Source organism: Haliotis rubra, unplaced genomic scaffold (genome assembly GCF_003918875.1).
Source record: "Haliotis rubra isolate DU_JTF1 unplaced genomic scaffold, ASM391887v1 Scf949, whole genome shotgun sequence".
NCBI lineage: Eukaryota > Metazoa > Mollusca > Gastropoda > Lepetellida > Haliotidae > Haliotis > Haliotis rubra.
This window is the reverse complement of record NW_025767689.1, coordinates 279,793-302,951: the sequence shown is the minus strand read 5'-3', so window position 1 is coordinate 302,951 and position 23,159 is coordinate 279,793. Positions and strand designations below refer to the sequence as shown.

The following is a 23,159-nucleotide window of genomic DNA, read 5'->3' as shown; positions in this document are numbered from 1 at the left end:
AATACTATCCTTCCACTTTTCTATATACACACCTAAATATTTGACATAATCATAACTCATAGACATAATCATGAAGAGTATTTTGCCATTGCGGGGGATATTGATGACTTTGTCTTTTTGTTGCTGAATTTTGTGTAAAGATGTATCTCAAATTTGGTTATATATTCCAGAAACATTTTGATAAGCTACAGAACCTTTTGGCTGTATTTTCAGAAACACCACATTCATGCCTAGTGGAAAACAAAAACAATATTTATACCAGTAAGATCAAGCGGACATCCACAAGGTGTTCAATTTTTTTATCACATCATGAAATCATCATCCTGGTCTGGCCAAAGACACAATGTTGCCAACAGAGTACTTAGTGAAATGTTTATTACATTATATCTATATAGTCCTATAGTCCATCCCATCTAGATGCATGCTCAATATGATGTGTGTGTTGAATTATGTATGAGCTTCAGCACAAACCCTGGCGTTTGTGAAATAGTACCCGTGATATTTTTCTTCTCTTGGATTCAACATGACAGTGCTATACATGCTTTGTATGTTACATTAGTCCCTTTATCTTTTTGTACTCCCATCACATAGCTCAGTTCTGCTGAGTGTAGTTCATTCAAGATTATTACGGAATATCCTTTTATTCACATTTAGTTGTTAGGTTAACCTGGACTCAAAGGACATCCTAGCAGAGTCATCATCAATAAACATTTTAAACTTTGTACCTTCTTTTGATGAAGTAGTGTATTCATTCACCTTAAAATTTGTATTTATGTTTGTACAAGACATCAAAATTTCAACTTTTTTATGGTGGCTAAGTAACCATGTTTGAAAATTGAAAAATCTACATCAAATGGTTTGAGATTCTGAGGTGTAAAAATCGGTGAATGAGATGATGACTTTGTATTTTCAATTTTGTTAATAGAATTTTAATCAAAAATCAGATTTAGCTGCCATCAGTCATTTTAAACAACACTGAAAACAATGCATCTGGTTTCTGTTTTGAGTTGTATTGTTGTTGGTTTGTCAAGTGACAAGGTATATGAAATATACACAACATTGTTTGGTCCGCTGATGTCCATTTGATATACAGAAATAAAATGTGATGCTCTTAATGTTTCTTTTGCTTGGATTTGATGGGACTGTGGTTGATTACCTGAATGTTAACCTGATTTAGCTGGACAAATTGACCTAATGTTAACAGAAAGCAGATCTGTATTTTATTGCAGTAAAAGGTCAAGGTGCTTATGTTATTGGCCCTCTATGTGATACCATCACAGAAAGTGTCTCCAGTTATGTCCCATTCATGCTTCTATTGACTGGTTAAGGTTGTTGTGTGATGTACAATGTCAAAGGTACCACGGCTTGTTTACCCTGTGGCTTCTGGTAATGGTAGCAATTATTAACTACAAGCATGTCATTAAATTGGGTATGTTGTCATTTGTCTTTCCTATATATTAGCCTGTACTTTGTCTCTAAAGATATGCTCTCTACGAGGCTGCTTTTGCTTCAATAAACTACTCTAGAAGAAACTGTTTGTGAATGTTATTTGTCCTGGTCATTATGTCAACTTTATTTGCTGCTGTTTTCAATATGGGCCCATGCACCTGGACATCTGTGTCTGTTGTAATGTCAATAAATGAGTTTTCAGTAGAGATCTGAAAATGTGTATTTCTATTGGGAGTGATTGTCTTTTGAAAAGCGTGTGTCACCAGGCGATGAGGGTCCTGTTAATAATATTGCTCTTTATACCATTGTCAGGCAAGCCTGTGCTGTTAACTTTTGGATCATTTGTTATTTGATGACACACTTAGCAATTTTCTAGCAACGGTGGTCTGTTAACAGTTGAGTCATCATGATCATTGATCTACTCAACACGGATATTATTACATGCATCAGCCAATGATGTCATCGAGTCTGACCACCCAATGCTTGATGATGCTGCTATATTTATTTTCATTTCAATTCATTAGACTTTTCTTATATGTATGAATATAATATACACACAAAGAACTTAATTAAGCACCCCCTGTATTTTTGCAGTGATAGGTTTTCAACACGTACATACAACTTCTGGTGACCACGATGGAAAAATATGAGTTTTTCTGACACGTATTATCCTTTGACTCATATAAAACGACAAAATGGTTGGAATCCATGTTGATTTTATGATGATAATTGCACATTTATTTTCATACAAAACCATACTTGTACAAGTATGGCCCTGGAATGTTTAATGTTTAATTTACTGGTGAATGTGAACATTCAAAATGTCATTTTTCATGTCTTACACTATTCAAGGTCAATACTGAGTGTAACCTCCATGTGATTGTATAACAGCCAGCAGCTCCTCTCTTCATATCCCTGCAACCTCTGTCTACACTATTCCTCGTGTAAAGCAGTTTCCAATTTGTCCAGTTTCTGTACAGGAGGATCCCTTTGTTGCACACAACGACCAATCATGTCACAGATATCCTCTCAAAGGGTTAAAATCGGAGCTTATTCAATCGTGAGATATGTCAAGTGGTGCTTAAGTAGGTTCTTTGTGTATATATTATAGTAAGATTTTTTTCAATTTTCTACTGAATTTTTCTGTTTGTGTACTCTGTTCGTTCAGTTCTGTTCACGTGTAAACACGCTTTGCAACAATGGCACAACGCATTCGCCAAAGGTGACAGATAATTTTTCTTCTGAGTTAAAGTGTTGTACGTGGTTGCATCAGATTATATCTGCAAAGAGACACAGATCAAGTGTAGACTTGGGTCAAATCTCACCAACACGTGGATGCATCTCTTTCATACTGGTTTGGATGGTCACGCTAAAGACCCAGCTTCGATTCCCCACATTGGTGCAATGTCCAGTCATAGTGTCCGCAGCCGTTATATTGCTGGAATATTGCTTAAAAGTGGAGTAAGACCATAACCAACCGCTTAATCAAACTGCCTGGCGACATTTTGCTCACTTGGATCGATTCTGACAAAAAGGAATGCGTAAGGAATGAGTTCTGGGGCTTTGTTCCTCCCTCCAGTGTCCATTCTGAATTGGTCAGTGGAAACACTGATTGCTACGTTCTTCTGCTTTTCTGAAAGAACCCCCACTCTGATGTCTAAGGGGTGGCAGGATGGAGGTCTAAAAGGTGACGATGGGTAAAACCAATTGGTATATCTATGCAGAGTTGAGCCGGGACTGTTCGTGGAACTCCTTGTTTTGTCAGGCGTCTAAGTAAGAAAATACACCTACCAGGTTGTTTTGGGGCAACCGATTATTTCCATGAAACTCGGTGGAAAAGCCTGTACGAGAATCCAATAGTCTTGAACAGTCGTGTATGATATAACATTCAGTGCCGTCTTGTCATTGGTCGACCAGTCAGGTCTGTCGGATAATGTTGCTTCTAAACGTGTTATCGCTTCGATTTAATCATTCTTACTCAAGCATTATCCATCTTATATGAAAAAGTTTTAAAACATACTACATTGTGTATATGGTTTAAAAATTGTAACATGAAAATTGAAATTAAGCCATTTATGCATATTGTCCTTTTTGGGGGGGGACGGGTACTTAAAAAAAGCATTCCTCTGTTATTGTTTAGGATGGAGACTTGCAGCATAGAAGACTTCATGAATGAAGCTGAGTAAATTGTTCAGTGGTTGAACCATTCACGTCCCTGTAAGCATGGCGAGCTCCAGTGGCAAGCCCGCTCCCCTGCCAATTCGGCGAAGTGTGAGGTCAGATGATTTGTTTCTTGGTTCCAATTTTAACCATGTAAGTTCATTAGAGTGTGTTTAAACATTTCGTTATTCAAATGGAAAAATAAAATGAAAATGGTTTGCATTTTTCCTTACTCAATTTTCCGGAACATTACCGTCCCCAAAATGGGACAATATGCAGATTAGTGTACTTATTTTATGTAACTGGTTAGGATCTGTATGATCAACTTCCCAAACCATGTATCATCATGAGCGATCTGAACGGACACAACCCGCTTTGGGAAGCGTCCATACTAACCATAAAGGTAAAACCCTTGAGGAATTTATTTCAGAGAATAACCTCTGTATATTTAATGAATCAAACACTAACCTCCATCGAGCTACTGGAACATATTCTGCCCTCGACCTTTCACTCACTGATTCAACCTTGTATAATGAATTTGAATGGATGGGCCATGATGACCTATGTGGTAGTGATCACTCCTCCACAATTCTTCAAACTCTCAACATTGGTGATGATCCTCCTTTTTCAAGAAGGAACTTTACCAAGGCTGATTGGTCATTATATAAGACTCTATGTATTGAACATCTAAAACATGATCTTTTTCATCAACAGTGAGGATGCTGTACAGTCGTTTTCGGGTATACGTAATGACATTGCTGACAAAACAATTCCACAGTCCGCTGCAACTCCACATATTCGTACACCATGGTGCAATAATGAATGTACACAGACCAGAAAGTGCAGAAAGAAAGCTGAAAAGTATTTTCGACGACATCCTACAGTGCATAATTTGACTAAAGTTAAAATCTTAAATGCCAAGCCTCGACGCGCATTTAAACAGAATAAGCGTCAGTCTTGGAGAACATATGTTTCCAAATTAAATTCACGCACACCGATTTCAAAGGTGTGGAACATGGTACAAAGAGTAATGGACAAAGGTTCAAAATCTACCGTTCACCATTTGAAGGAAGGTGACAATTTATTAACTGACAGAGCTTTGCCAACAAACTTGCTGACACTCTCGCCAAGCATTCGTCTTCAGTTTCACAAACATCAGCAACAACAGGAAATTCACAACTTCTCAAAACTTTTGTGATGTACTCTGAGTACAAAATACTATTTAATGAAGCAAACTAAATCTATCATTATATTTTCTCTATATAATACTTACAATGGCATTCCGAGAAATATTTACCCAAGGCCCTTCACTTCCTCCTCCTCCACAGACATGTACACTAGTTCTGCCATTTTAACGCGCGTGTGAATGCACCTACCCAACCCTGTACCCATCTATGCATATCGTCCCATTTGTAGGACGCACTTTTGCAGTGTAAAGAAAGTACGAAAAATATTATTTACTGGTCAAATGACACCCCATTCCTTCCATTGCTTGCCAAAAGAAACTAACTAAAAAAATTGATGAAAATCTAAGATCCTATGCATATATGGGTTCAAATGCAGCAACAATTTACTTGCAGTCACACAATCCCCTCGCACGTTTAACATCTACCAGTCTCCTCCTCCTCATACTTGCAATCAAGGATTGGATTCATAGAGTGTGTACGTCAATTCCTGCAGATTTTGAACAGTAGGATCTCTAGCTGGAACTTGGTATCCCAAAGACGTTCGGTGATGTTCATATCCTGGATTCTTGCGGACCACGATAATGTTTCGATGGCATTGATCTGCAAAGGGGTAATGGCGGCTCGAGGACAGTGAGGTCTTGTCATCAGTGAATATCCGACGACTGGCGAGGTGATGGTTAGCAAAATGTGGCACGACGGCTGTATCTAATAGTTCCTTTCATAACGGCGGCCGCTGAGTGTCCCAGGTACTGGAATGAAATCCAACTTGCTGTCATACGTAACGCAACCCACCACCATCACTGAGCCCCCACCAAAGTGTTCAGCAGCATGGATATCGATAATTTCTCCAGGTGATATGCTTCGTTACGACATCTCCAGACGCGACAACGACGTCAGTAACGTGTAGAAGCTCGCAACTTTCATAAGGCCAGTGAACCCTTCGTCATGTACTCAAGATGCGTTTTTCACGGAGCATGCACTGCGTCAGACGTTCCTGCCTGTGCCAATCTGTGAGAAAAGGACGTCTGATTGGGCGAAGTTCCTTGAGAACAGCAACCCGCCATTTCCATCAGATGGTATTGTGGAGTCCCACTCTCTGTTGCATGGTACGGGTAAATGGGATTGCATCTTGGTTGCCCGATGAATTCAGTCATCATGGTCATTGGCTGTCGTTGGTCTTCTAGGTCTTGGAGGATCCTTCACTTTATCGGTGGTCACGTTGACAAATAACATTGTGGCTTATGTTCGTGCCGATGTTGCGACAGGACATCTATGCGTCGTACATGCACATTATTTTTCTGAAAGTCTGTGTAAATCCGTAAAAGATGTAATTTATTGCTGCTGTAATACCATTCCGCTTCTTCCAGTGATTCATCAGAGTGAGTGAGTGAATATGATCTTACGCCGCTTTTAGCAACATTCCAGCAATATCACGGTGGGGACACTAGAAATGGGCTTCGCACATTGCACCCATGTGGGGAATCGAACCTGGGGCTTCGGCGTTACGAGCGGACGCTTTAACCACTAGGCTACCCCACCGCCCCGGTGATTCATCAGAGGAATAACAGTGTTTCGCAAAATGCAGCTTAGCAGCCTCTGTGGCAGACCGTGTCCCAAACATCCTTTAAGCGTCTTGGGTTGCCTTCTCCGTTAGTAACATAGCATATCCAACATGCCCACCCTTTAACATTGCTGGTGACATTTCAGATGAAACGAGCATCATTAGGGTTCCGTTTCACAAAACAACCTCGAGGGGCCTTAGAGTTATGACTGCCGTATGTCCATGTAAAGGTATTGGAGTTTCGACCCACATCACTTTGTACCCGCACTATCTGTCATCATGTCTAATCTGTGAGAGTGAGTGAGTGAGTGAGTGTGTAATGAAACATCACAAGAAACACTACTTTACCATGGCCTTAACAGACGACCTCTCGTACCTTCCATGAAATGTCACAAGATTGTGTGTGCAAACTACTTTACCATGGCCTTCGCGGATGACCCATCTTACATCCCATGGTGCGGTGGGATAGCCTAGTGGCTAGGCGTTCGCTCGTCACCCTGAAGACCCGGGTTCGAATCCCCACATGGGTACAGTGTAAAGCCAATTTCTGGTGTCCCCCACCGTGATATTGCTGGAATATTGCTAAAAGCGGCGTAAAACCAAACTCACTTACCCACTCTTACCTTCCGTGAAACGTCACAAGATTGTATGTTAACTTTACCATGACCTTCACTGATGACCTTTCTTGCCTTTCACGAAACATCTACTACGTAACTAACTCATAAGCTTAAGAATGTGAGATTTGTTCAGGTGTTTTTCTTCCGGTAATATATCAATTACTTCACCCTATACACATGTTAGGAATATACATTATTTAACACGGTAAGGTTATGATTATAACACTACTGCCGCGCATTTGTTGTGGCAAATGTTACGTGCACCGGTGCAGCCTAGATATGGCGAAATCTCTGTCATCGTTGATGATTAATACGACTATAACGTCACACATAACAGTCGCATTGTGTCAGAAAATATATCACAGTGCTTACAATAACCGCCCCTGGGATCTAATCTAAACGTACATAAGGCTTATATGACCGAGACGCATCATAACTTAAAAATATAGAATATATCAACATGCATGAATTCCGTCTGTCTTGCCCCGAAAACACGGGACAATGAGGGTAAACACAAACAAGAAACAACCTGTCTCCATTTGGATAAGAAATCATCCATGACGATTTCAGTCGACTGCACAAGTGTTGAATTGACTGGTGGTTACGCAGTAGCATCTTGCCGAGGCGGGGGCGGGAGAGGAGATAGCAGCCGACTGACGAGGAGGGGCAGCCGAGAAAGTGGGAGGGACAGTTTCTGGAGGAGTGGAAGTGTGGAGACTTCTCGTTGGAGAACAACTCCTGCTCGCAAGATTGTAAACAGTGTCTCTATATTTGTAGCAGCGCTGTTTTTTTCTCTGACTGGACGCTGTACACATATGTGAATCAGTACATGTTGTGAGCCAAAGAGCAACCATTCAACGCGGACTTTGTCGTTTGTGAAGGACAGGTGAGTCAGTGAGTTTGGTTTTACGCCGCTTTTAATATATTCCAGCAATATCACGGCGGGGTACACCAGGAATTGGCTTCACACATTGTACCCATGTGGGGAATCGTACCCAGGTCTTCAGCGTGACGAGCCAACGCTTTACCCACTAGGCTACCACCCCCACCCAACACCCACCCCTCAGATCGACAAGGCCATACTGACAGGTTTACAATTTGATTTCAAAAGTATTTGACAATTATTTCGTTCACACATTTTGACTCACCCGTGAAGATTCGGGTTAAAATTGATCTTCAGCAACCCATGCTTGTCGTAAGAGGCGACAGACGGGATCGGGTGGTCCCGCTTGCTGACTTGGCTGATATATGTCATCGTATCCCAGTTGCATTAATCGATGCTCATGATGTTGATCACTGGATTGTCACTGGTCACTGATCACTGGTCGAGATTCGATTTTTTACAGACAGCCGCCATGTAGCTGGAACACTGTTGAGTGTGGCGTTGAACAACAAACAAACCTAACTGATTTCAGCATTATTTGACGTACGGAAAGACTCAAAACCATGTCTTAACTATGAACTTTTCTCCCCCCACACAGCAATGACATCTGAAAACGGTCCGTGGGTCGACCATCTGCCAAAGGAAATAAATGTCACAATCCCCCTAACATCTGAAGATGAAGAAAATGGCAACAAAATCAACCATTTGCCTCGAACGAGGAAGATCCTATACGGCATTGACGATACACCAGGGACGTGCCTGTTGCCTTTGTTTGCCCTTCAGGTAGGCGAACCGTTTACTGTTAACTTTCTCTGCTGTTTAATGCCTCCCTCAGCATTATTCCAGCTACATGACGGCGGTCTGTTAATAATCGAGCCTGGGACAGACAGTGGTCGACATGGATCTAGACCATTGGCAGATGATGATATGCATCAACCAAGTCAGCGAGCCTGACCTCGAGGTCCTGGATCTTCACGGGTCCTGTGTTTGTATGTCCATCTGCGTAGTGTTCAATATTGCATATTCTATTTACATTTCGAGGGACAGCGATACGAGTATGAACAGCATACAGGTACGTTAGACCTAAACATGTGACCGACACGTTAGTAACATAGTATAGACCCACATGGAGTAAATTACCAAAGAAGAAGCTCCTCTGGAACGTGTTCAGATATGGCGATAAAACGACCAAATCTTAGTTCATAGGAATTTGTCAAACCGCTCGAGTGATGAATTCGGTTAATCATTACTCCTTTCATTATTTTCATATTTGACATTTAATGGTGTATATTTCATTTATTCCATAGCAATTGAAGCAAATCAACAGCCTTATAACATCTTTTGAGAAAATCCATTTGCCGAGAAAAACGTTCCTGGAACTTTTAGATAAGAAATGATGAACGTCGTGTTGGTAGCATGCTCGAAACTGTATGAAGCAAAGGGAAAAACCCTTTAATGTCTTTTGGGAAAATCCATTTGCCCAGAAATGTTTTTTAGAGCTAGTCATTAAAAATGAAGCTGTATAACGGTAATAGCATCAATAAAGATTTAATCTGTTGTGTTTTAATACATCTGTGGCGTAATAGTCCTCCCCTCCTTGCGGATGTGTTTCTTTATGTGCATGAGTCAGAATTTCTGCTCGGGTTGGCAGTTAGGCCGTCCGTATTTTGTTCTGTGTTTCTCATCTCCCGACCGACCCAAATTTTCCTTCCGACAGAACAAAAACAAATAATTTTATTTTACAAAATGCTGTCGACAGCAATAATTTCAGCCCGATCAAACGAAAAATGTGTCTTAAAGTCAACTTTGAACAAATGTAACATTTTGAAAAGTCTCTCAAGCATCTAAATGGGCGATCTTTTTTAATTTATCTTCCCTTCACTAATCCGCTTGGAGCGCTGATCCGGACGGTCCAACCTTAAACTGACAGCGCATGTCGTATGCGCGATGGGAGCTGTTCTTTTACTAAACACTTAGAGACAGTTAACCAGTACAGCCTTCACCATCACCGTTAACGTTCACGTTGGTGCATACAGTATATCTTTTCCCTTGACTGATGATATATCAAGTGTGATATCCTGAAATATCTGTTCCGTGATTCCATGATACACCGGGGATAGCCATGACTGCTTATATTGCATTAATGAATCGCAAAATGGCCATTCGTAGCGAGGCGGTGGAATCAGCTGATCGTTTTCAGGTCATGTTTTGTGATTTTGTTGACGTTTTGCAATCGGTAATTAAAATCTGGCACTACATGTCTGAATATCATTCTTTTAAGTCTGCAGTGTATTTTTGTGTTTGTACTCAAATCTATATCGTATTACGCCGATTAGGCTACATTCATGTAATGCAGTACGGTCGGGAGCTGATTCTGTGCGCGAAATGTGAACACATTGTTATGCAACGTGTGAATTTCGTCGTGAATTTTATCTGATATTTTTGTATGATGGTGCGTGTGTACTTTAATATTACATTACACATGCATTACACTTTATTCAGTCATTGTACAACAGTATTATCTGTTAAATTTGTAATAAGAATATGCATACACATATCTACATGGAATTTATGTCATAAAAAACATTTGATTTTAAACACATTTTCTGTGTTAATTCCTAACAAACAGACATAATACTTAAGCAACCAGTGAGCTACCAGTGGACGACAGCCTTTGACCGGTGGCCAAAAAAACTACAAAAAGTGATAAATCTCTCCAAAAATAAAGAAAGTGCCAGAAAGTGCCATTTAAAGAGGCTCTATTAAAAGTTTGTAGCATAATTATTCCATTTAGCTTCCTTATGTTTAATGATATATGAACTGTCTAAAATTGAGAAAAAAGGATTCTCACAATAAGAAAAGCCTCTTTTTATGGTCTGGGTACTGGAGGAGGGTCATTATCTGTCACCAGCTTGAAAAGAAGATGGCAAACTGCTACTTCTTCTTTTTTTCTTTTTTTTGCATTTTTTTTTTTTCGCCGCCCGCCCGCCCCTCATCAGCACCAGTTTGGAGATGAGAAACATAAAAAAGTGGATGGCCTTACTTTGCTCAAGAGGTTTCAATTAGGCTTCAGCTATAGCGTTGCCCTGTTATCATTCAATAAAAGTCAAATAGCCGATTCCATACAACCGAGTCACACACCGGAACTTGAAAAAACGGAGACCCGCTAGACAGCAATGGACATCCAGAGTGATAACAATATCTCTCCACAAGGCTTCAACTTTCCAATGGGTGACTTTACTTTCATGCTCCTCGCTTCATACAGCATTCCAACAGCTCCAGCCTTTGGTGTTGACATTTCACGCGTATTCTGTAACAATCAAAACGCGAGTTTTGGGGAATCAGCTCTGCTTGGCAAGAGGTCTGCCCATACCAACCCACACAACAACACAACACCTGAGTAAATAAACAAGGAGTTTATTACACAGCAGTCACTGAACGATCTTACATAATCAGTCAATAATAGCATAGTTTACAATTAATTATTAGAACATGTTCACAATGCAATCGGATATCAAAGTACATAAACATCACATGTAGATTCGTTATACACGACACATACTACATTAATCACGATACTTATTCCAATGTACACAACAATAGTTCAATACACTACACAACGTAATACAATAGTTAAAATATCCGACACACTCTATACATTCTATAATAGTCACAAAACAGTGTAGTGTCAATCAGTATTAAGTAAACAATCCTAAACTGTAATACAGAAGATATGAGACACATACTAAGGGATGCCTCGTTCCACATAAACCTGAAGGTACTGCCAGGGTTGTAACTTATAGTTAAGGTATTTACAATATATTAAAGTTAACATAGAATAACAATGGTATATATGTCAAAGTAGAAGAAAGTAAAGTTTCTTACCTGAGTAAATAAACAAGGAACAACTAGAGTTCTTGATCTCCATTCGGGTCCTATGGGCATGGTACCAGACTCCGATGACCAGCGTGGTGACATATAATCGTATCCTGAATACATTAGCGTCATTCTTTCCTGGTCATTCTTTAACCAGTGCCCCATTGGAAGTGTCCTTCCTTTAAAGACTGTTGGTTCATTATAACAGCAGATTCATAAACAATGCACCAAAACTACCTTGGGTATAATGTGAACAAGAAAAAAATAGGCGATATCATTTGGATAGTCGAGTTCACGCAATGCGTGGGTGAAACGATGATCCACTTGCTCTCATGCGCCATACGTAGCTCTGCAAATCTCCTGCTGATTCCCAAGGCTGCCAGGACCGTTTATTTTGCGTACCGAATTCAAGAACATCCCTAATTACATTATGGTGTTTGACTCTGCCTGTCATGGCTGAGCTCTTGAATGTCATAATAGTGAAAAAACTTCCACGATCTGATGTTATCACTGTTTTTTCAGTGATCCAACCATATATTTTCATAACTGTTTTGCTCTCTACCCCCAAAGGAAACGGATGAATCTCGCAGTAAGACTAAACAAAGACACAAAACAAGCAGGATCCAAAGGTTAAAAATATAACGTATGGACGTGGTCATATTATTCTTCAAATCCCCAAAATACACACCACTTAGGAAGCCACGATATTCCAGTAGACCCATAATAAGGCAGTCACTATGTTAAAAATCATCTCGTTTCAGCAACTGATGACGAGTATTGGTGCAGTGATATCAATCCCTCTGCTCACTTGCACAGTCATTTGTGCAGATGACCTTCCAGAGGTAAAGGCTGGAGTAATAAGCATCTCGTTCTTTGTGTGCGGGATAGGGACGATTCTCCAGAACATCTTCGGAGTCAGGTACGTCGTGTTACACATACATCAGCAACATTTTGTCTGAATTGTAAATTGCAAGGATTTAGGGAGAAACAGTTCATATAATGTTAATTTTAAAATAGTTTTGGAGAAGAATACCATTGTGCTGGCATCCAGTAGTGTTCATCAAATGTAACTTTGTAACATCTCAAAAACAAGAAAAATAAAGTTTAAAAGATATTTGTTTTCCATGAATGAAATATTATCAAACAATTATGGTGTTTGGAAGGGCTCAGTGTGGTTCCGAACACTAAATACTATCAAATTGGCTGTAAACCATGTAGATATTTATTCATGAAGAATATGGGCTATTCACATCTGTTGATGCCAAAGGCATATCATATTTGTTACGTGTAGGATATTCTACAAGTCTAGTAGGTATGTTTTAGACTGGTCAGAAATGATTGTGGATATAGAGAAATTATGTTCCCTACAATATTTCAGATTACCCATTATCCAAGGAGCGTCTCCAAATTTCCTGGCAGCAATTATCTCGATGATGGCGGCAGACAGGTGGAAGTGTTCAACCGAAAGTAATCTGAAACTTTGAAGTATAGCCCAACGGCCTCCTTATCATGTCCATTGACACCCGGGTCTGCGTTAATTATCAGCTACCCCGTTCATACAATTTACATTTTATGCCGGATAAAATCGAAACACATTATTCTCCGGCGCTGTTGTTTTATATTTACCTGCTGAATGTTCATGATTTCAGCAGAATCATAAAGAGTGTCTGCACATCGGCTTTACGATGCATATATCAGTGAATCAACTACAGAAGGTCCACCCGTAATTCAGAACAACCACGTGTGTTTTCAGCAATGGGATAGTCACAAAATATCATAGTGATGAAATGAGAAGCCTATGATGAAATCCATTCCATCTTACCAATTCTTATTCCGAGGAGCCACGAATTAATCCTGAGTAAAATCTCAGAAACAAAAGCGTCCAGGACACCGAAGTCCAGGGTGCCGTTCCACTAACCGATCTTAGCCCTACGCCAATCGTAAAACCCTAAAATCCCAATCTTAGAGTGACGTTACGATCGGCTTACCGTTCCACTAACCAATCTTACCCAAGTCAATCGGAAAGTTAAGATCCAAAGTCTAAGTTGCTCATGACCAACTTAGGATCGCTAAAATCAATCGTAGAGAAACCAAAGTGGTGGCTTTCAAAAGTGACTGGCTTTTTAGTTTTACGCCGCTTTTAGCAATAGTCTATACGAAGAAGAAGAAGAGCGAGCATTTCACCGTGAGCGTCCCTAAAATCCCCATGAAATGAATTTGAATATTTCTGTGATGTAAACAAACACTGCACTGAAGCCTTACAAATGTCAGGCCAGTCTGACCACTGTCGTCATAGGAACACAACCGAGCGAGTCGGTGTAACACATTTGTAAACAATATTGCAACGTCATGGGACAGTTGTGAAGTGAACAATGTTCTGAAGCAAAAAGATACAAATATGTTTGATTTCACTGCGCATATTTGGTGGGGGATTCTAAAGGCAGGCCGCGTGTTATTCAAGTTATTATAGCCTCCTCACGGCTTGTTAATTCTGATTGACAAGGTTCAGGCACATATTAAAAGCTCTGACACAATTGACATTTTTAAAGTTCAGACTTAAAACCTGTTCTCAGTATATTACTTATAATCTCGGCTGTAAATACTCTCGTGTAAATTATCTGTACATAGCGCTTTGAGCATGCCCCAGGATGTGGAATAGGGGCACTATAAATATGCATTTATTATTATTATATTATTATGCCTGATACCCAGCGTTCACACGCACTTGCACCTGAAACCAAGGTGCTCACTACCCTAATATTTTAGATTATTTAAAGACCGCCGCCATATAGCTGGACTATTGCTGAGTGCGGCGTAAATCTAAACTCACTCACTCACTCAGTTGGTTCGTAAACTACTTCCATCATTTGCTAGACTATGCAAAGGGAGATAACTCGTGCCACGCATTCCTCTATCTCTCGCGAAAGAGTCTCGATCTAAGCTTGGATCGGATCGTAAGATCGGGACCGGCTACGATCGGCCTAAGATCGGGTCGTGGAACGCGTGTAACTTTAGCTAAGACGATTGTAAAATTGGCGTAACTTGCTAAGATTGATCTTAGATAAGATCGGTTCGTGGAACGGCACCCAGGACAAACAAATGTGAAAATATCACAACTCATATGTGTATGAACAAAGATAAGCCGTTCCATACTTATCAAACGGCATCTGATCATTACTGTCATTTGTAGGCGCCATCAACCTTGTAATATGTACACACGTAAAGAGATGAAGTCACACACACATATATACCTTTTGGTAGGGACAACCGGAAACGTCTGATAGATTACTTCGTTTACTATGGATAATTTTACTGTATTCACTACAGGACGAACAAGCACAAGAGTGTACGACAGAATAGCTCATTCAATGACGTTTTTGAAAAAATCCTTATGGGTTTGTTTCCTTTCCTCGAGACGATTTTTCTGCCATGTAATGGGATCGCACTTTCATCATATCTGCTCGTGATTGTATCGGTGCCACTGATAAATCCGTGCTATTGATATGCTCATATTGAATTTCTGCAGTTCCTGTATCTCACACGGTCAATGGGACAACTGATCTGCCATGGGTAGTGCGAGTGAGAGAGGTAAGATGTCTTCCCAAAATTACCACAACGCCAAACATGCCGTTATATGAAATAGATTATGTCAATATAGTCAACAATGGGTCATTTGTATACTATTGTAACATAATGTTGTAGAAAACGCCAGGAATAAAGTCATAAAATGAATGAATACAATTTCAGCATAATATCTTACAGATCCAAGGTAACCTAATGCTGGCATCTCTGACACAGATTGTGTTGGGGGCAACTGGTGTTGTGGGCTTGTTGCTGAGATTCATTGGGCCTCTGACCATCGCCCCAACTATTGCACTGGTTGGTGTGTCTCTCGCCCCGCTAGCTGGTTCGCTATGCCAGGACCAATGGGGAGTCAGTATTGGGTAGGACTTTTATTGATGACACGTGCTTTGGCCTCATATCTGATGCTTCCATTTAAACTTCTTTGAGCATATCTTAATATTGACCCATGTGGTTATTCTCAACTAATACAGTTCAGTGCAATTCAGATATATATTATTTTAGGAAAAGGTTGTTTTGTTGAAATGCATGACCTTCGCCAGTCACTCGGTTATGTCGCAATCGTGTAATACTACCTGGTGGTCAGTTAACAATAGACTGTAACTGGTTCTCGTCTCAAAGCTTCATCAAACTTTATGTTGGTTTTCATGTGGTATATTACACGACCATTTCTAATGTTTACTTGCAGAACAATGCTTCTGGTAGTGTGCTTCGCGTTGTTCCTTGGGGAATACCAAATTGCAGTTCCCGTGTATACAAGACAGGAACGGTGCCATATTAACCGTTATCCCATGTTTCAGCTTATACCTGTAAGTAAATAGATGACCTTTCAGGATTATTTCACAAAGTGCAGTTTGTTATGTGGTGAATATTCGTGATGTCTGATAACATAATAATATCTACCGACCTTTATTTGAAATAAGAATTAGGAAAACAAAGATAAAATACGAATCAATTTCAAAAGGAATTGTGATGGACCAGTATGGTTGACACGAAATCTCCTTTTTCAAGGTCTTGCTATCAATTGCCATCATGTGGATCCTATGTTGTGTGCTGACACAAACTGGCGTGTTTCTAGCAACAGCACAGACTCTGGTTTCCAGGCCAGGACAGATTCAAGACTCCACGTCGTAAAGGATGCCCCGTGGTTTAACTTCCCATATCCAGGTACAAGTGAGATGTAACAGACAAACGACTCAGTTATTTTCTCATGCATTGAGATGCATGGCCGTAATCACTGACCCATGGTGTCTCCAGGTTACAGTCACCGGGTACAGACCACAACTGTTTCCAGAACCTTCCATTGGCATCCACGGGAGGCCGTTTATCATGTTCACCATCACCTTTTGTTTTAGAATGCCCGTAAAAGTGTTTTTCATTTTAACAGAGTTAATCTGTTTGGTAAAATTGTGTTTTGTTTTCCCCAACCTTTATTTTTGCGGAAAGGACAATCAACTCTTAGGAGAAATATGTTTTCTTTCGTTGTTTTGTATTTCAGTTAAATCTTTTTCCAAATTACCTTTTGCCTTTTTGACATGGGATTCCCTGATGATTTTAGTTTAAGGCACAGCTCAATCCATGAAATGTATTTTCTAGCTTCGGTTAGTTTTTCTTTCTTGAAACCGGTTTTTCTCTGGTGCTTTATTATTAGTATCAGATGCTTTTCTTTGGAAACTGTTTGTCGTTCCTCCAACGTTCGAGCATTATTAATTCCAGTATCATCACGAGGGGCATTTGACATCCTCATCAAATGCTGCATCCATGTGGGGAATTGAACCTGCAGATTCGGCGTGAAGACAGCACGCTTCAAATACGTTAAAGCTCACATGCAACGCAAAACACAACTTTGCAGATTCTGACACCTTTCGGTATGGCCTTATAATAACAAATTATCCAAAATGCAAATTCAGAATATATAGTTGAAAAATAACGCGATGAAAAAATTCCCGCGAAATCGGAGTTCAAATGATTCATTAATTTCACCCCAGCTGGGGTGAAAAGTGTTTTCAACAGCTGTGCTGCGCCACGCACATAGCGCATGCGCAATGATTAGGTTCGCGCGGCTTGAACCGGGATGCGTGCAAGGATCATCGCTGTGGTCGAAGTTGGGGAACAAAAGATGTTTCTTGTGATTACAAGCATCTTGGGTCTGCAGTAATAAATATACACCGGTTCCATACTTTTCTTATTTTGGTGGTTGGCAGATTTGCAAACCAGGTTTTCAAGAAATCATAGCATTAGAAATACTAATTTCATTGTTAACAAATGCTCAGCTTGAAAACTGAAATGTTTATTTCTATCGAGACATAGAAAAAACAAAAACATGTTGATTGTGATAAGCAGCCTCTGTCTAAGACAAAAGTCAATATCTGTTTTATTGACACCTATGTGTCTGCCTCCCTGTCTGCTAATGACAATATGAAATACACAACTTCAATCATTGACCACATGCAATTTGAACTTAACATCAGGCTAGACACCATAAACAAAATACATTGATTTATGGCTCGTGCACCTGAGTTCTTTCTCTGTCAGATTATGTAATTACACAGATAGGCAGGTGTGATACTTGTACACATTGTTGATTGCAAACAAACTGCACCATTTTTTCTTGAATGACTGGATCGGACGGAAACCGGTGGAAACTCAGATTTCAGTTTCAAGTCCTGCTTTGTACTTGGACGAACGACAGTTTCTAGCCATGCAGTAGTTCACCATCTCAGTATTTCTTGATACTGGATCGAACGCAAATGCAGAAAAAATGAGCATGTATTTACAAAACCCAACATCTCTTTACACACACACAAAGAGCTCAGAGCGTATCGGCAAATGAACCAGCCAATGAAATACTTCGTTACACTTAAGTGCACGCCCACCCGCTCTGACTGGGTTAGGTATCCCGGCTGCTTCGTTTCGAGGGTAGTGATCCCAAGTACCAAATATTGCACTTTTGATTTGCGATTGTACACTTATAAGTTTGTTTATTTGTTTTTTTCATAATCAGCCATGTATATTATATGTCATGAATAAATGATAATTGTGCCTTAATTATGTTTATCTTTTTGGATGCAACTAAGCTTTCACTTCTTCATACTACAGGGCACTTGGGTTGGCCCACTATCAGTGCTGCTGGATATGTGGGGATGTTGGCAGCTACCATCGCCTCCATCATAGAGTCTGTCGGAGACTACTTTGCTGCTGCCCGTGCCTGCGCCGTCCCTCCTCCCCCCTCGCATGCTGTAAATAGGGGCATTATGATGGAGGGCCTTGGATGCCTGATAGCCGGCAGTGTTGGTGCTGTGCATGGGATAACATCTTACAGCGAAAACGTTGGAGCTTTAGTCGTAACCAAGGTCGGTGAAACATACCACCTCCGAATATTTACTGAGTGAGTGAGTTTGTTTTTACGCCGCTTTTAGCAATATTCCAGCACTATCACGGTAGGGGATACCAGAAATGGGCTTTACATGTTCAACAGAAATATTGTTTCTACTTACAAGTATTATTTCACGTACACTTACAGGGTTGTTGATAAATGTTAAGAATTTGCTTTGAATTACGAAATTCAATGTATTTATCCAACAAATTCATGTAATCGCACACCTAGTTTGTAAAACATTCACGATCCTTTCACCTTTCGGTTTCTCCTTCTTCCAGGTTGCAAGCAGATCTGTCTTTATCACGGCAGGTGTCATGCTGACTGTGTGTGGCATGCTGGGTAAATTCGGTGCTGTGGTGAGCCTCATTCCTACTCCAGTGATTGGTGGAGTGGCCCTAGTGACATTCGGAATGGTGGTCGCTGTCGGTCTGTCTACTCTGCAGTTTGTGGATCTGTCTTCATCGCGGAACCTCATGGTGCTTGGTCTGGCGTTGATGTTGGGCATAATACTACCACAGTGGGCGAAAAACAACCCCAGAGCTATTGACACAGGTGGGTGGGTGTACGTGAAGGAGACTGTGGACTGCTTCAGTTCGTATTCCAACAATATAACGAAAGGTAAACACCTTCCCAGTGTGTTGGTTGCAACATGGGTGAAAGAAAGTGTATGCTTATTGCTTCAAATATATGGCGGTGGTCTGTAAATAGTCGAGTCTGGACCAAATACTCCAGTGATCAACATCATGAGTATCTGTCTATTCAATTTGGATATAATGAACTGTGTCAACTAAGTCAGCGGGTCTGACCACCCAATCCCGTTAGTAATATATCGGTTGACAAACATACTGAAATACATCATTCCTTCAACTACTGGGCATATGTTATTCATCAGGATGACCATAGCTACATGTCTTTCCTCAGAGGAGAGTGATAAAGTCGCAATCGTCCAATCGACTCTGCCTTTAGTAAAGCTTTGTTTGTAAAGGTTATAATTGCTTTTCTTCATTTCCAGGTCACGATGAGTTGACCCACATCTTGAACGTCCTACTTGGATCTCCCATGCTGGTGGGCGGCATGGTTGGGTGCATCCTCGACAACATAGCTCCAGGTAACTGGACTCGTGAAGGTCCGGGTTAGAATGAACCTTCAGTAACCCATGCTTGTCGTAAAAGGCGACTAACGGGATCCGGTAGGTCAGGCTCGCTGACTTGGTCGACACATGTCATCGGTTCCCAATTGCTCCGATCGATGCTCATGCTGTTGATCACTGGATTGTCTGACCCAGACTCGAATATTAACAGACCGCCGCCATATAGCTGGAATATTGCTGAGTGCGGCGTAAAACTAAACTCACTCATTTCAGGTAACTCGAACACCATCAGGAGTAGAGAATGACATTTTCTCTTATATTCTATTCACGACGATCGGTGCTAGTTATTGATGACAGCTGGTTCATAAACACTGAATACAAAACAGTTGTTTAGCCATTCTAAGTAGAAATAATGTCACGTACGATCAGATACATGGGTATTATCTTTATTGCATTCAACATAATATACGTCCACGAATACGTCAACCCCTAAGAAAGGAGCTTCATTGATCGCTAGAACACGTAGAGATTTTCATCCCGTTTCGGCCTCTGCTTGTTATACCGTAACCCACGCTAGCTGTTGGTGTACATCAACTATGCCTTTCAATATACCTGAAGGAACAACAGAGTAGGATATTCTGAGGTGGAATATTCCTGCTGCTAAGCACTGTCTAACTTCAAAGAACTGCAGAAGAGATGGCGATGCTGAAATAGTGTTCAAGTAACTAAAGCATCACCTTACTTCTTCACACTGTAGAGCAGAAGTATAAAAGAACGTTCCTGTAGCTAAGCTGTCTCTGACTATAAAAAGAGCGGGTGCTCCAGTGGAAGTTTCCTGTAGCTAAGCCTTGTTTTACTTCCAGGAACTACAGAAGAGAGAGGGATGCTGAAGTGGAGGGAGGAAGGAGTTAGTTGTCAAAAGGATACGTCAGTTTCACCTGGCGTCACTTCACTGTATGATCTGGCTTTCATTACAAGGTACCTCCCGAAGGGTCTGAGGTGCAGCTGGCTCCCTGTGTCCCCGGCCTACAACAGAGGATTATGTTGCCGATTTCGAAGAAGACATCAACAACTTTGAGCACAGGTGGACATATGTCTGTCCACAGTTCCATTGCCTTGTCCAGCTCTCATCATCACCAGTGTTGTCCATAGGAGATGACAAGGCTCTATAATTATATAATGTATTTTAGTATTTAGATGCATGAAATATAACTAGATCATTAAGCAGCTGACAGAATGAGATGTTTCATGAAACATTTTACAGAGGACATAAAAGCTGGCTTCTGGCTTCAGTATAATCCCATTGAAAGTGTATATTATTGACAGTCATACATATCCATTTATTGGTTGTGGTTTTCTTGTTCTCTTTTGTATATACTTTTTCTTTAATAAAATATATCGTAAATGTACAGCAAACCTGTATCTTTTGTGCATTGTCTGCAATCACGATCAGTACGTACTTTAGTATACCTTTTAGATTCCCAACATATTTGATAACATATTCATCAACCTTGTGAATGTGAATGAACAGTTTCTACACCTTCGTAATTCCCTACTCCCATGCTTCCCGTTATAATGTTAACTTTAACACCTGTTGTCGTTCAATAACTAAACAAACATATTTACCTGCCTAAACCAGAAATACAGGAGATCGGTGAGGCTGGCTCAATTATTCAGCATTTAGAACTGTGTTTTAGGATTCCTTAACGATGTATGACAAGAGGGGTGGTTTCAAGTTTCCACACGTTAATCTCCCTTTGTGTGTAGCGATAATCCGCCAGTTCCAGCTTTTGGTTTTGGTGTCAATATTTCACAACTTTATATTTCAATCGAGCATTGTTTTCCGAAGATGGTTAAGCGCGTCATAGGACCCTTGATTGAAATGGAGATTGAAACCAAGGTTTCCAAGACACTCAAGCAATGGCCACATTATGGGTTAAACTTATATACCTCGAAAACAGGCACATCTGGCTGTCCAACATGACGCAACCATGCATTCTATTAGGCAAGCGTAATGTGAAACTATAAACGTTCGCTCATATTTTGTCAGTTCCTGACAATCGCAAGAGAATACAGAGTGAGTTCATGAAGGATTTGCATACGTTCTGTTTCGAAAGTGTAACTATTAATTATGAGATGAGGATAAATAGGATCGACAGTTTTCGATTTGTTGCATGTGTATTCTATTCTAACCGTGATGACCATGGTGCTCCACAATCGATTTAATTGATTTTAATCGTCAACACTTCCTCAGACCCTAACTCTTAGAGTCAGGCGCCTAATCGCCAGCTCACAATGTCAGCGATCTGACCCCATCAGCTACCGCAGCTGTCAGTGAAAGACACTGTCCAGTTTGTCGACACACAGTCTACCAGGTCGCACATTACTACCCACTCAGCTACCGCAGCTGTCAGTGAAAGACACTGTCCAGTTTGTCGACACACAGTCTACCAGGTCGCGCATTACCACCCACTCAGCTACCGCAGCTGTCAGTGAAAGACACTGTCCAGTTTGTCGACACACAGTCTACCAGGTCGCGCATTACCACCCCACTCAGCTACCGCAGCTGTCAGTGAAAGACACTGTCCAGTTTGTCGACACACAGTCTACCAGGCCGCGCATTACCACCCACTCAGCTACCGCAGCTGTCAGTGAAAGACACTGTCCAGTTTGTCGACACACAGTCTACCAGGTCGCTTACCACCCACTCAGCTACCGCAGCTGTCAGTGAAAGACACTGTCCAGTTTGTCGACACACAGTCTACCAGGCCGCGCATTACCACCCACTCAGCTACCGCAGCTGTCAGTGAAAGACACTGTCCAGTTTGTCGACACACAGTCTACCAGGCCGCGCATTACCACCCACTCAGCTACCGCAGCTGTCAGTGAAAGACACTGTCCAGTTTGTCGACACACAGTCTACCAGGCCGCGCATTACCACCCACTCAGCTACCGCAGCTGTCAGTGAAAGACACTGTCCAGTTTGTCGACACACAGTCTACCAGGTGGCAAGTCCAATGTTTGTCTTAGATGCAGTGACAATGTTAAAAGTATCTTCCGCAGAACAAATGGAGGGACTGGGCGTCGGAAGTCGAGATCACCAAGCCCCACCAGTGGGACATGCAACAAACTTGGCCAAAAGCAAAACCAGTGGCTCTCTTGTAGCATCTCTCTGCAGCAGTAAAAGTGTCAGCAAATAATTAGTATGACATTTCCCACCCTCCAGAAGTTCTTGTCGTTCTGAAACAAGCCACAGAATGTCCAGGTTACTGACAACAAACAAGGTTTACCCCACTGCTTGACTCACACAGTCCACGTGTAAGATATGAGGGCGTAGGTTACAAGTATCCAGATTGAGATTAACAGTATTAATTG

At 41.0% G+C, this 23,159-nt stretch overlaps 2 protein-coding genes across 2 annotated transcripts; both read left to right on the top strand.

The window, feature by feature from the left end:
* Positions 1-7,138: 7,138 nt before the first annotated feature.
* Positions 7,139-16,151, top strand: LOC124264856 (solute carrier family 23 member 2-like). The gene is made up of 7 exons (XM_046699638.1): positions 7,139-7,860; positions 8,456-8,640; positions 12,495-12,652; positions 13,112-13,200; positions 15,260-15,321; positions 15,496-15,677; positions 16,004-16,151. The coding sequence occupies exons 2-7, from the start codon at positions 8,458-8,460 to the stop codon at positions 16,134-16,136; spliced, it is 807 nt and encodes a 268-aa protein (XP_046555594.1). The 5' UTR covers positions 7,139-7,860; positions 8,456-8,457; the 3' UTR covers positions 16,137-16,151.
* A 192-nt stretch (positions 16,152-16,343) lies between these two features.
* LOC124264855 (solute carrier family 23 member 2-like) lies at positions 16,344-21,193 on the top strand. The gene is made up of 5 exons (XM_046699637.1): positions 16,344-16,482; positions 18,415-18,668; positions 18,973-19,246; positions 19,707-19,802; positions 20,648-21,193. The coding sequence occupies exons 1-5, from the start codon at positions 16,359-16,361 to the stop codon at positions 20,860-20,862; spliced, it is 963 nt and encodes a 320-aa protein (XP_046555593.1). The 5' UTR covers positions 16,344-16,358; the 3' UTR covers positions 20,863-21,193.
* Positions 21,194-23,159: the final 1,966 nt, after the last annotated feature.